This window comes from Kogia breviceps, chromosome 3, assembly GCF_026419965.1.
Source record: "Kogia breviceps isolate mKogBre1 chromosome 3, mKogBre1 haplotype 1, whole genome shotgun sequence".
NCBI lineage: Eukaryota > Metazoa > Chordata > Mammalia > Artiodactyla > Physeteridae > Kogia > Kogia breviceps.
In genome coordinates this window covers 4,475,127-4,489,508 of record NC_081312.1, presented here as the reverse complement: position 1 = coordinate 4,489,508, position 14,382 = coordinate 4,475,127, and the positions used below count along the sequence as shown (strand labels likewise).

The 14,382-nt window shown below is 60.5% G+C and overlaps 1 protein-coding gene across 2 annotated transcripts; it reads left to right on the top strand.

The window, feature by feature from the left end:
• Window positions 1–3,564: 3,564 nt before the first annotated feature.
• Window positions 3,565–11,713, top strand: DLK1 (delta like non-canonical Notch ligand 1). 2 transcript variants are annotated; one of them, XM_067030640.1, is made up of 6 exons: window positions 3,701–3,794; window positions 5,004–5,067; window positions 5,574–5,704; window positions 8,661–8,802; window positions 10,723–11,002; window positions 11,228–11,553. In XM_067030640.1, the coding sequence occupies exons 1-6, from the start codon at window positions 3,728–3,730 to the stop codon at window positions 11,468–11,470; spliced, it is 927 nt and encodes a 308-aa protein (XP_066886741.1). In that variant the 5' UTR covers window positions 3,701–3,727; the 3' UTR covers window positions 11,471–11,553. The 2 variants fall into 2 exon arrangements, with proteins under 2 accessions (XP_058914362.1, XP_066886741.1); XM_059058379.2 differs by having other exon boundaries at window positions 3,565–3,794; window positions 10,723–11,713.
• The last annotated feature ends 2,669 nt before the right edge of the window (window positions 11,714–14,382 follow it).

Genomic DNA, 14,382 nt, shown 5'->3' with positions numbered 1-14,382 from the left:
CTCTGTTCCTGCTTAGCAGAGGACCACTGGCTTTCTGGGGAGGTGGGGAGTAGCAGGCAGAGCCAACTCGGCTTAGCAGAAGGATAGAGTTCAGCTCGGTTGGCAGGTCTAATCCCTGCTACCTGTGTAGACCGCCTGCCACGCCAGGCTGTGATGACCGGTGGGTCAAGCATTTCCCGAGGGTGGGGGCTATTTGCCTGTTCTGTGACCTCAGAGGCCTGTACTTCAGAGAGGAGGGGAGTGAGGGGAGGGGAGGGGAGGGGGAGAGGGGAGGGGGAGAGGGGAGGGGAGGGGGAGGGGGAGGGGAGAGGGGAGGGGGAGAGGGGAGGGGGAGAAGAGAGGGGAGAGGGGAGGGGGAGAGGGGTGGGGAGGGGAGGGGGGAGAGGAGAGGGGATGGAAGGAGGAGAGGGGAGGGGAGGGGAGGGGGAGGGGGAGAGGAGAGGGGAGGGGAGGGGGAGAGGGGAGGGGGAGAGGGGAGGGGGAGAGGGGAGGGGAGTGGAGGGGAGGGGGAGAGGGGAGGGGAGGGGAGGGATGCACAGATAGAGGAGAGGCTGCCCTGTGCTCCTCAGCCCCCAGGGCCTGCTTGCAAACAGCAGACGGAGTTGACTTCTCCCCAAGGGACCGGATTGGCATTTTCGTTCTTCTCTGCAGCCTTGAAGCCTGTGATAGTCACCAACCGCCCTCCCCATGGCTTCTCAGCTCCCCTTTCTCAGTGTCTGCTTGCTGAAGAGAAATCTCAGGTCTCCTGAATTTACAAACGCTTTACTGAGACTAGAGCAAACCAACAGAAAGCTCTAGGCTTATAGATACCAGCAGGCAGGAACCCCTCTCCCTGCAGCGGCCCTGCAGGGGGCTCTGGTAGAGGGCTCTATCCGCAGGACCCTGCCTGCACCACACCCCCCTCCGCCGCCAGCTCTCTCTGGCCACCTGGGGCAGAGGCCCGCTGGCAGCTCTTAGAGGAAGGGCAGGAAGGGGCCAGGCCTTGTAAGTACCCTGGTTTTCTACTTAGGAAAACCCGAGATCCTCCTGGGGACAGGTGTGGCATCCCTGTTTATAGACAAGGAAACTGGACTCTGAGTGGAAGTGACGGCGCTCAGCAGGCAGGGGGCGGAGCTGCGATGAACAGAGCAGGTACCCACTGGCCAAGGGAGTGCCCTTTCAGCCTAAGCTCGTGACATTTCGGCTTGGAAGCCCTTGAGGGAGACTGCCCTCCCGAGGCCTCCCTCTCTTTCCAAAACTGGGGAGGGCAGCGGTGGGAAGGGACCCAGGTAGGGAAGGGAGGGGTCTAGATGGGGCACACTCCATGGCTGTGGGGGGAGGGGGGGTCCTTGGTGCCCCGCGCAGTCCCCACGGGGCACCTCGAGACGTGGTCTGGAGGACGGGGCTGGGCCCTCACCTCAGGCCGCTCAGTCCTGACATCCCCCTCTCCTCCTCAGCGTCTGGCTGGGAACGCAGCCCTCCCTGTCTGCCCGCTGCCTAAGATAATTTTGGAGGCTGAGGTCAGGGTCCTCGGAGGGAGGGGGGGCGGTCAGAGAAGCTGTGCGATCTCCATGCAGTGGACAGGTGGACCTCCAGCCACTCACACCGTAGCCCAGAGGACTTGGGCAAAAGGCCTTCCATCTCTGGCCTCAGTTTCTTCACTTGAGGAGAGAGTTTGTGGAAGAGAACGGGGTGAGGGAAAGGCAGGCGCGTGGGGTAGGGAGCTGGTCGGGGGCGGCTACCGCGTGACTGCTGTCCTCCAGCCCGTCGTCACCAAAGCCGTTCCCAATGCACCCAGACCCCGCTTCTGGGGCTTCGGCAGAGAAGGACAGGGAAGAGGCGCCGTCCACAAGGGGGTCGGGGGGCTTCCCTCCAGCCTCCAAGAGCCCACCCAGAGCAGGTCCTGCTTCTGGGTTGCAGACTTAGGGCCTCAGGGCCAGCAGGGTGGGAAGTGCGGGCTCCCCCTGGCCTGACTTCCCAAACCCATCCCAAGGACAGCAAGTCTGTCCTCAAACCTGCCAGGGCCCTGCGAGATGGCCCAAAGGCCAAGGCCTCCCAGCCCAGGTTCACAGTGGCAGAGATCACCCCCCACCCCAGCACGGTGGGAAGGGTAGGCCAAGAAATGGGTGGGCGCCCACTCCCAGTCCGGGGCATCTGTATGCAAACTAACCAATGCAAATGAAGCATACACAAAAGATCCTTCTACTGTCAGGACCTCCTGGTACCCTCCCCAGAGGTTAAGCACCTTTGATTCCCCTTCCGCCACCTGCCACCACCTACCAGGTCCTTCCCCATTTCCCTAAACATCCCTGATAGGGACAGGGCTGGGGGGAGACAGCCCAGAAGACTGTGGGGCTCTAAGTTCAGGCTGGGGGCTTCTACCAGGAGTTTTTTGGAGGGGGAGGGTCTCTGGCAGGGTCACCATGCCCCAGCCGCACTTCCCTGAGACCCGGGGCCAGAAGCCTCCCCGTGGTTCTGGAATATGTGCTGAGTGCCGGGTGTGCAACTGTGCACCTCAGTGTGAGCATACTTGCGAGCTTGCCCACGTGTGTCAGCGCGGGCAGAGATGGATGTGTTGGGGTCTGTGTGTGTGTGTGCGCGCCGGTGTGCGCTGGGTGACCGTAGATGCGTGTTTTGATAAGCGTGTAACCGAGAGCCTGAGATTTGTGAGTTTCGGGGACTGGGTATGTGTGTGTGTGTGTGTGTGTGTGTGTGTGTGTGTGTGTATCAGATGTGTGAGAGCCTTCCGGCAGGCCTAGGGCCTGACTGCGTGTGTGTGTGGGTGTATGTGATTGAACATGTGCCCGGGTGTCTGTATGTTTACAAGGGTGTTCGCACGTTCAGGTGTGCACGTGCCTCTGTGTGGACGGCCGGGCACATGTTGACGGATGCCCAGGGTTTCGTAACTGTATGTCCTCAGCCTCTCTGCGTGCCTATGACCGAGCCTGTGGCGCTCCCGACTATTACTAGGACGTGCGCGTGTGTTGCAGCGTTTGTTTGTGCCGTAGGGTGTGTCGGGGTTGCCTTGTGTGCTGCTACGAGTGTGTCTGCATTTCCCTGCGTCTTTATGGCTACGAGTGTGGGTGCCTAAGACTCCTCATAAGTGTTTTTCCCGGTGCGTGTGCGATAGTGTGCGTTTTCCCCGTCTCTAGAGTGTGCGTTTGGGTTATTCTGGGTGCGTGAGCCATGGCATGCGTGCTCGGGACCCTGGCGATAAGTGTTTTGGTGTTTCTGTATTCCGAGCGTATCCTCGCGTCTTCCTGGGGTCTGCGGCCCAGCCCGTGTTTGGCTCATGCGACTTGTCCTAAGCGGGCCCGTGTGTGCGCGCCCGTGTGCCGTCCTGTGGGGGGAACGTGTGCCAAAGGCGCGCGGGGTACCGGTGCCCGTCTAGCCAAGAGTGCCCCGCGTGCGCGAGCCGGTTTCCGGGACGCAGCAGTGGTGGGGGGCGGCCCCGCGAGAGGCGGGGGTCACCGGGACTGGCCGGCGCCGGCCCCGTGCGCGCGAAGGCGGGGGCGGGGGGCGGGGGCCGCGGGGGGGGCGGCGGTACGAAAAGGGCGGCGCGCGCGGCGGCGGCGGCAGCTCGGCGGCGGCAGCGGAGAGCGCAGCGCGCAGCCCGGTGCAGCCCTGGCTTTCCCCTCGCCGCGCGCCCGCGCCCCCTTCCGCGTCCGCAACCAGAAGCCCAGCGCGGCGCCCGGAGCCGGACCCGCGCCCGCGCCGCTCCCGGGACCGCGACCCCGGCCGCCCCGCGATGACCGCGACCGCAGCCCTCCTGCCCGCCCTCTTGCTCCTGCTGGCCTTCGGCCGCAGTGCCCATGGTGAGCCCCCCGGCGGCCTGGCTCGCGCCCCCTCTGGGGAAGCCTGCGACGCCCCCCCGGCCGCCCGTGCCCCGCGCGCCCCGTCCCGTGCGCCCCGACTCTCGCCCGTCCCGCCTAACCCTAAGCCCCGCGCCGCATCTGCCTGGACCTCCCCGCCACCCTCGCATGCCAGGTCCGGCCCTGGGGTCCCCGGGGGCGGGGAGGTGTGGGACCCCGTCCCCTTCCCGCCCCGCAGAAGTGGCGCTCGCGGGGTGTCGGTGTGCGGAGAGGAGGTATGGAGAAACGAGGTGGTGCTGGGGAGCCCTCTGTGAAAATGCTCTGGGGTTCAACTTTGGGGGGTCCTTGCGTGTGCATTCGGGAACAGGCCTGTGGGGGGGGTAACTTTGCCGTCGTCGCCTCAAATTCCCAGCTGGAAGCCCAGCCCGAGCCCCTCCTGCGTGGCGTTTGTCTAGGTGAGGGGCTGCGACACTCTTGTCTGTGGCAGCCATATGTCTCTGACAGCGAGAGAGTTGCCCCCTTCCCGCGGGGTCCTCCAGCCCACTGCGCCAGTGGTGACGGGGCGGGGGGGGGGGGCTTGTCCGAAAAGCTGGCGAGACTTACAGTCCCTGCACACAGTAGGTGCCTATTAAAGTGTCCGAATCTCTAAGTAGTGTCAGAATTAACGGTCTTTTCCGCAAAACCCTTGTTCGTCTTTTTAATATGAAGAGTCTGGTGTGGGAAAAATTGGGCGTTTGACCTGGGTGCCCGGCTTAACTGGGATTAACCTTTAAAAACTCCAAACGCCTTACCTGTGAGCCCTCCAGGTGAACCTGTCTGGGCTTCCCCAGAGCTGAATACCTCAAAATCTGGCCCCGCCCCCCCTCGCCTTAGCTCACTTTGCAAAAGTGAGGGTTTGGCCGAGTGCCCAGGGGTCAAAATCTTTCCATTCACTGTCTCCCCATTCCTGCTTTTAAGATTCGGCGTCTGTAATTTCCCTGAGGGACACTGGGTGTCTGACCTGCTCCTAGGAGCCAGGTGGTGGACTGTTGTCACTCCGCAACCAGGGACACGCAGAGGTTTTTCTCCTAAGTGGGTTGGGATGAAGTGCCTACTGTGTGCCCAGTGGGTAGGGCCACAGGGGGTCGGAGGCTGCCTCCTGGGAGGCCGTCGTGGCCTCCGCCACAGCTAGGGCCTCGTGGGGTGAATGGCGTAACCTTTCTTGTGCCTCAGGAGCTGAATGCTTCCCGGCCTGCCACCCCCAAAATGGATTCTGCGAGGATGACAATGTGTGCAGGTAATGGAGCAGAGGCAGCGTGTTGGAGGGCCAGGGCAGGATTCTGGGGAGTCATGACGTCAGGCAGAGAAAATGGGGAGGGCTTGGCCCCTGGACTGCAGCAAACAGCTTCCTCGCCCCCGCAGGAAACCAGTGACGCGGGGTGGGGGGGGGGTGAGGGGGAGAAGAGGACTGGGAGGCGGGGATACTGGGGGCGGTGGCGGGGACAGGACGTCTTTCTCAGAGGGGTGGGTGGCGGGAGAGCCTTGCAGGTGACACCACTGCAGGCCACTGCGGCAAAACGCAGCTCTTCCTCTGGCTCTCAGGGACCCCTCTGCCTGCTCCCCAGCTGATGTCCTGTTTAAGCTTTTCCATTCAGGTGACTGGTATTGGTTTCCTGGGACCCAGCGGCCTGGCACTGGGCAGAGACCCGCAAGGGCTCTTGGTTCCACAGAAAGCAGCCGGAGCCCCTTCTCCATCCCTGCCCCCCCTCATACGTCCCCACCTTTCTTCCCCAACTCCCGCAGGTGTCAGCCTGGCTGGCAGGGTCCCCTGTGTGACCAGTGCGTGACCTTTCCCGGCTGTGTTAATGGACTCTGTGTGGAGCCCTGGCAGTGCATTTGCAAGGACGGCTGGGACGGACATCTCTGCGACCTAGGTTGGCACCTGCCCTGCCCACCCTGCTCCCGGGCCCCCCCGCCCCCCGCCGCCCCCAGCCACCTTCTCCCAGCCCCGTGGCTGCCGCCCCTCCCCCTCTCGCCTTAGCGCTCTGTATGGTAATGATCTGTTTATATACTTCCTGCTGGCGCTGGCAGCCTTCTCACAGGTAGGGACTTAATTTTGCTCCCTCTGCACTGCCAGCCCCCAGCACCAGGGAAGGCACTGGGGTAGGGGGGGTGCCAGTTGAATAAAGAGTCACAAACACGCCACACGAAGCTGAGAGGGTGGGGACCACAGACTCGAGAAATCTGTTTGGGGCACTGGAGCTCTGAGAGGGCAAAGGACTCAGGGGGTCGCAGAGCCAAGACTCCATGCAATTCACCCGCCAGGCTGTTCAGGACGCTGCAATGAGCAAGCAGACAGACGTGGGGAGGGGTGCTGGCTGCTGAGGGAGCTGAGTCGGGGGCCGCTGGGACAGGGCCGGGGGCCGCTGGGACAGGGCCGGGGGCTGTGCTGGAAGAGGTCAAGTGTAGAGGGAGGTGGGGGGTCGGGAAAGGCTGAGAAGTAGCTAAAGTGCAGATTGGTGCTATCTGTTGATTTTATTAACTTGTGCAATCTTTGCCCTCAATTACCCCGAGCAATTGAGAGTTGGCTGTCGCTGCATCTTCAGGCTGCAAAATGTTCATCCGAGCCCATTCTCATTTGGCAAAACCTGCCCTGAAGCCCAGGCAAACTAAGGGCCTCGAGAAAACTCCCAGCAATGTAGGCAGCTGCCTCGGGGGTCTCTGTCCCTCGGTCCCGACAGCAGCGTCAGTAGAGACGAATGGTACCAGTAGGGAAACTGAGGCTTCGGGAAGCAGAGGGGTCTGCTCAGGACACCTAAGAAGTTGGGAGAACAGCCAGCTACAAAACCCCTCCCTCCCTCCGCCCCAGAAATGGGTTCATTCTCATCTGAGGCTGTTTCTAACACCCTTCCCTTAAGAAAAAACCTAAGAGCACGTTGTTCCCACCCCGGCCCCGCGTAGCCAAGGCTGTGGGCTTTCAAAATCCCCCATCACGGTGTCTCGGGTCTCTGAAGTCTCCCCCGCCAATATGATGCAGGCTTTTCCGCAAAGCTGACTCACGCTCTAGCCGACAGAGCTTGGGCTCTGCACACTTGAAGTACCTCTGAGCTGTTTTGGGGACCCAAGGGGTCCCAGAAAAGCCACCATTTGGGATCAGGGCTTTTAGCCTGGAGCCCACCCTTTCTGATATCTAATCCGGGACGCCCCCCATGGAGTTCTCCAGACCAAAGGTCCCTTCCCCACTGGGTCGACAAAAGCTTGGGACGGCTGGGTCCAGAGGAAACAGCCCTCCGGGTAATCGCCGGCCCTCTCCCTTTTCACCCTCTCCGAGGCTGTCCTCGCCACAGCTGCTGCCCCGGCAGGCAGAGACCCCCCCCCCGGCAGCTTTCTCCTGGTGGCGGCTTAATCCACCCGACTTTGGGGTCGGAGGCCCAGGAGAGGAGAAGGTGGGCCGATCCTCGGCTCACGAGGCTTGACACGGTGGGAGAGGAGTAGGGTGGTCGCCAGCTCTTCAGCTTAAATTTAAGATTCCCATCGACAGGAGAGCCCGGAGCAGGGAATTAGGAGCTTTTGCCACGGAGGCGCTGTGAGCTAACGCCTGGCGCCCTCCCGTAATGATAAATCCTCTTTCTGTTCCCTTGCACCAAGCTGGGCTCCCAAGGAACGCCTCGTGTGCTCTGGATAAGCCATCAGCTTGGCGTGCAGGCTTTGCCTTACTGATTGATTGCCATCTCCACTCCACGAGGTTGCGGGGCTCTTGCAAAGAGGGAATAAATCTGCACGTGTGTGGCCTCAGCCCCGGGGACCCGAACCCAGGCCGCGTCTCTGGCTGGCCCTGGCTTTCTGTTTGGCCGATGCAGCAGCTCAGGCGGTAGAAAACCAAAGCTGAAGGGGCTCTCAGAGATGGGCCAGGGAGAGCCAGCCCCCCTTTTCTAAGTGGGGCCAGTGAGGCACAGGGTCGGGGCGGTGGGGGGAGGAGGGAGCTGAACTCGGCAGCCGGCTGGAGATGGGCACAGAAAGGGTCTCTCCCTGGCCAGGCCGGGGGGCTGGGGTCTACACTGTCAGAGAGCCCCTGACCCAGGCCCCTTTGTTCAGCCCGTGCCTGCCTTGCTGAGCCCCGAATAATGAAGTGTGCGTGCCGGGAGGTGTAAAACGGTGCTGGAAATGCACCAGTGTTCATGGAAACCCGTGCTGACAGGCGAGCACTCAATAGTCCTCATTTCTTTGCCTTCAAAAGATGCAGCCTTTTTATCGTGGACCCCCTTGGTTCAGAACCCCCTTCGTTCAGAGAGACCACCGAGAGGTGGAGGCGGTGCTGGGGCTAAATCAGCTCTCTTGATTCCCGACAGGGGGCTTTACATCTCCTCTCCCCCCCGCTCCTCTTTGCTGGAAGAGTAGGAAGGGCAGCTGATGTCGCGGACAGTCGGGCCACACGAGCCCCCAGAGCGGCCAGCACCCCCTTCAAACACGGGGAACTTGTCTGGGAGGCAGCCGTTAGGGGATCTCAGCTCGGCACAGTTTTGGGGGGAGGGAAGGGGTCTGTGGTGAAGGTCATTGTGGCTGGACGGGCGAGGTGACCTGGTGCCAGCAAAAGGGCACAGCTGGCCTGTTGAGTATTAGTGAGTGGTTGTGACTTTCTGTCTCTGTGACCCTTGAGCTCCCTGAGCTGTTTACTTATATCAGAGTTCTGGGGGTTGCTACACCCTCTTCCTCAGGACCCCGCTGGGTGAGCCCCTGACAGTGGACACAAGACGTCTGCCGAGAGACATCTCGGCAGCTCTCACGGGGTCCCCCTCGACCAGACGGAGGGGTCTCTTCCCGTCCACACCTAGGATGCTCTCCTTCCAGCGTCTGTGTCCCCCTCATCTCCCTGGTTTTCTCTCCCCACAGACGTTCGGGCTTGCGCCTCGACCCCCTGCGCCAACAACGGAACCTGCGTGAACCTCGATAACGGGGAGTACGAGTGCTCCTGTGCCCCCGGATTCTCAGGGAAGGACTGTCAGAAAAAGGCCGGGCCCTGCGTGATGAATGGGTGAGTATTCTCTCCGGGCTGTGTGTGCTCTGATAAACGCCTCTTTAGATTCCCGTTTCACACCCCCTAAAGACCCTTTCAGCCTAACCCGGTCGGACCTGTCGCCTGACAAAAGCTCGAGGAAGTGCTCATCCCGCGCTCCACGGGGGGCCGCCCTGGATCAGGGTACTTATGGGGGAGTGTGGCATTTCCATAATTTTTTCAAACAATCCTGAAGGCGATTTCATATTCCCCTGACGTTCCCAAGTCCTGATGTGTGTGAATGAGAGTAGATTGGGACTGTGAACCAGAGCTCGAGCTGCATAATTTTCTAAAGGCAACATAACAAGAGATCAGAGTTCCGCAGCGCCCGAGGCTGTTTGTGAAACCCGCTCACCGTGCTTTAGGGGCGGGTTTGGGGGAGCTGGTGGGCTCTGCTTTGGGGTTTTCTGGGATGTCTTAGGAGGTGGGGAGAGGGGGCTGCAGCCACCACGGGGCCGTAGGGGGGGGGCGGGTGGGGTGTTCGGCCCTCAGCTCCCCTCGTGGGGAGGGGGCTCTGGGGCTCTGGGCAGCGCGCCTAGCAGATGGAACGGCTCCTGGCCTCTCTGGTGCCTCTGAGCGGGCTTCCCAGCAGCTCAGCCATTTCCGGCCCTTATCTGCTCAGTGCACGGAGCCGGTCCCACCCTCCGAGGGGGCTTAAACGGAGACCAGGAGAGATCTCGAGAGAGGCGAGAATTCGAAGTAGCCTCCGGGCCTGGGCCAGTAGCTGCGGGTAGGGGCGCCCCTGTCCCGTGAGGAAACCAAAGCGTAAATGCCTTCCAGGGGTGGGGCAGAGAGCCCTGGGCCGCAAGGGCCAGGAACCAGCATTCTTGCAGCGTCTCGAGATCAGTATCCTGGGTGGGCTCAGAGGACAGGGGTGACCACCGGACCTCCACGTGTGCTTCCTGGTGGGAAGGGGAAAGACGGAGCGAGACCTTTAAAATATTTGGTTTCGTCTCTAAGAAACTGGAGCCAGTCTGTCAAAATAGAGCCCAGGGTCCTTGAAATTCCTTCAGAGCCCTGGCTCCTATGCCACCCTCATCCCTGAAGCAGCAATGCTGATTTCTTGCGCCCGGAGCCCCTTTCTTCCCCGGAGTTTTGGCATTTATCAGATGACAAAGGGTCTGCTCGTTTAAAAGCACTTACGTTAAATGCTCTGTGTGCTCCGCTCTGAGCAAACAGCTTCGGCCTGCAAGCTGCACTTGGGTGAACGGGCCACCGTTAAACAGCCGGGTGCAGACACCGCTCCAGCCGGTGCAGACAGAGCGCGTATTTCTTTCGCTCTGAGAAGTCCCCAAGGGTTTCCTGTACAATAGCCCGCGGGCTCGCTCCGCTGAACATAAAAATAAAAATAATAACAAGGGGCTGGGGATGGTGGAGGTGGGAGACACTGAGGGATGCCCTGCTTTGCTTGGCCTCCGGGGCCCGGGGACGGAGCTGACGGGGCGGGGGGAGCTGGCTGCAGTCCTGGGCTGTCGCTAACTTTGCCTCTCTCAGCCTCAGTTTCCCCACCCGTGCGGTGACCAAGAGTCTCTGGTCGGAGAGGTGACCTGAGAGGTGGGAGAGGAGATGGGCGTCCTGACTCGAGAGGTCAGGCGTGTTCCAGGCTGACAGCGTGATGGGGGTGAGGCGCACACCCCGCTCGGGCGGGCGCCCTCCCACCTCGGACGGCCCCGGAGCCCCTCGCGGGCAGGGGTCCCGGTGCCCGGCGCTGCCTGGGGCCCCCGTGGCTGGCTCTCAGTCCCTCACCTCGTGCGTTCTGAGCAGCTGCCCTCTCGTCGGGCCCCAGGAGGTTTGCCGCGGGGCACGAGGGGGAGCGGAGCGTCCGTCCCCCACTCCTGGCACCGCTGTCCTAGCGCAGCGCCCGAGGGCCCTTCACCGTGTCCCCCCGTTGCGTTGCAGTTCGCCCTGCCAGCACGGAGGCAGCTGCGTGGACGACGAGGGCTGGGCCTCCCATACCTCCTGCCTGTGCCCCCCTGGCTCCTCCGGCAACTTCTGCGAGATCGTGACCAACAGCTGCGCGCCCAACCCGTGCGAGAACCAGGGCATCTGCACCGACATCGGGGGCGACTTCCGCTGCCGCTGCCCCGCCGGCTTCATGGACAAGACCTGCAGCCGCCCGGTGTCCACGTGCGCCAACGAGCCGTGCCTCAACGGGGGCACCTGCCTGCAGCACTCCCAGGTGAGGTTCGGGTGTCTGTGCAAGCCCGAGTTCACGGGCCCCATCTGCGGCCGGAAGCGCGCGGCGGGCCCCCAGCAGGTCACCCGTCTGCCCAGCGGTTACGGGCTGACCTACCGCCTGACCCCCGGGGTGCACGAGCTGCCGGTGCGGCAGCCCGAGCACCGCATCCTGAAGGTGTCCATGAAGGAGCTCAACAAGAGCACTCCGCTCCTCTCCGAGGGTCAGGCCATCTGCTTCACCATCCTGGGCGTGCTCACCAGCCTGGTGGTCCTGGGCACCATGGGCGTCGTGTTCCTCAACAAGTGCGAGGCCTGGGTGTCCAACCTGCGCTACAACCACATGCTGCGCAAGAAGAAGAACCTGCTGCTTCGTTACAACAGCGGGGAGGACCTGGCCGTCAACATCATCTTCCCCGAGAAGATCGACATGACCGCCTTCAGCAAGGAGGCTGGCGGCGAGGAGATCTAAGCAGCATCCCCGCCGGCCCCTCTCTGTTCTCGGGGCCCCGCAGAGCTCACTATATGCGGTCTGTGCTCATCTTCGTGGTGGAGCTTGCTCTCCTTTGTGTCAAATCTGGTGAACGCTATGCTTCCCTCTATTACCTTTGTGTCGCAGTGTGACAAACGCAGTGCCAGAATCCTCTTTCTCGCTCCTTAATGCATGATAAAAAAAAATAATAATAATGGTAATAATAATAAGAATTTCATCTTTAAACGAGTAAGAGAAATAAGTATGTTATTCTAAACTCTAAACCTAAAATCAAAAAGACCAAAAAAAAACATGGCAACAGAACCAGGGCTCTGTGCCCGACGTCCCTCTCCGAGGGGCCTCGGCCACAGGGTCCTCGTGAAACCGTCACGAGTGCTGCGCACGACCAACCACTGTGAAAAGGGCTAAAATTACTCTTTCGTTCGTTAATTCTCGCACGCCACTTCCGACTCGCACTCACATCAACACCGCACGCCCTTCAGTCTTTCCGATTGAGTTGAGATTCGGCGGAGTGCAGCGGCCGCGTGTCAGGCAGAGAGAGCCCCGGGTTGGCTGCTGGGGGGGCGGGGCCGGGACCTGGTCTCAGCCCTGCCGCGAACTCGCTTGTGTGATCCTTGGCGAGTCCCCTTCTCACCCCGAGCCGCCCTTTCAGCCCCCTTTGCAGGCAGGGGCTTGAACACAGTGACCACCAAGGCCCTCTCTTGCTCTCAAACTCTGAATTAGGAACGAGGGGGTGATGAACCAAAAACAGTCCCTGACCCTAAACAATTAGGATCTGATGAAGACAAAGTCTCATCCTGGGATCCGAAGGTTTTGGCCTATCCTGGATGTACACTTGACGTATTGCAATGGTTTTCACTGCATTTCTCAAAGTGGGGAGCCTCCTGGCCCAATGCCCATCTGGAAACGATCGCCCCCTTTGAGTCACGATGTGCGGTCAGGGGCTGCCCCTTCGGCAGCGCCTCCGCCACCTGCCTATCTACCCACCTCCCCAAAGGCCCAACAACTGTCTACCTGCCTCCTACCCTGTAGGTTAGAGATAATCCCCCCGGGAATTTCAATGCACCTTGAACCACAAGTGCCCCTGGCGAATCTGAGCAGCAACACCTACCCTCACCAAGGTTTTCACAGGGTTTAGTGGAAATTGTCGCCTGTGGGGCGTTTTCTAGTTCTGTGGCCACAGTGGTACCAGACCTGGCCTACACAGCACGGATTTCATTTGTGTTGCTGAATTAATAACCCTCAGATCCCCAAAGACCTAGCCAGCTTTTGAATGATAAATTTTGACGTTTTTTTAAAAGAGAGCATCTATCTTTTTTGCAAAAAATAGAAGGAAATGGGACAGAGCTCTGTTTAACTTTCCAGCTCTTAGAGTTGGACAGCTAAACAGCCCTTGGGTACCAGTTAGGACTATTTTGCTTCTTAAATTATTTGGATAGGAATCTATATTCTTAGCTTTATATGGAGTATTATTACCTGCCGTGTTTACCTTGCTAAGCCATCATCACCTACGCCATCTCGGTCATTCAGATCACCCACACGCGTCACCGCCATCACATGACCACCACCTCATCTCCCTCAGCCACCGGTTTACCGTCGCAAGTCCCTTGTCATCCTGACTCAGAGCCCGACCCTCATCTCCCCCAAGCTCCCGATGTCTCACCCAAGACATTGTCCTCATCACTCCAGGCCCTCGATCATCCCCAGCCCAAGCCCCCCACCACCCTTGTCACCTCGTCCCTGATCAACCTGTACCCTACAGTCCCGTCGCCCCCCCAGGTGACCCCCCATCACCCCAAACCCCTATCCTTTTAGCCCCTCACCCTTCTCCACCCTCTTCCCCACAGTTCACTCTCAATCCCCAAACCCTGTCACCCTCACTCGCCACCCTTGTGACCACTGCCAGGCCCCCTCCCCATCCCCAGTTCCCTTTGCCTCCCCCCTCCCCGCCCTCCCCTCCCTGGCGCCCACCCCCCGTCTCCAATAACCCTCACCCCAACCCCTTCCTCCTTCCCCCCTTCCAGGTCATCCGAGTCACCATCTCATCTCATCTTGAGTTCGTTTTAAGAAATAAAATTTTAAAAAGACAAAAAAAAAAGAACTGTTGGCACGGTCGGGCGGGTGTCTGGCACCCCGCCCGGCCTCTCTCGCGTGAGACCCTGATCGAGTCTGCTGACGGTTCTGGTCCTCAGTTTCCCCCAACGCCAAATTCTAAGAGGGGACGCAATGATCAAATTCTCTACTTCACGTTTTTGGTCTCCGTGCCGTAGAGAACAGCCGCGTCCCCTGACGACAAGGAGAAGACCCCCCACGGTCTATCCTTGACCACGTCCTCATCGGTTCATCTGTTCGTCCATCATCCATTTGATCAGGAAGCATTTCTAAGCACCTGCTGCGTGCAAGGCGGTGTGCAGGGAGCTGAGGGCACGCAGGGCGCGGGGCCCCCTGGGAGGGTTGCGGACGCACAGGGGGCCCCGGGGAGCCTAGCACAGTGCAGGTAAATTAACGTGGGAGCGGAGAGTCCTGAACAGACGCCTCCCTTACAGCCTGACCATCTCACTTGCCCACGTGACAAATCCTCTCTTACCAGCACTCGATGAGGCCTCCCCACCCAAATTCCACGCGCCCACCGCGCACAACCCGTGAGATCAGAACAGGGTCAGCAGCCTCGCCACGGTCTTCACGTCACGCAGAAATGGTCCATTCCATCCTCTGTGGGGTAACCAGATTCTGCTGAGAGTGTCGGGACCCTGACTGCCCATCCACGCCTCGGGTGTGTTTGGAGTAGTGTGTAGTTTACGCCAATAACGGGAAAGCTTAAAGACAGCCATCGGAGACGTGACCACCGATTCGGTCCCCAAACTGAGAGAGGAGCAGGCGTTATGATCTCG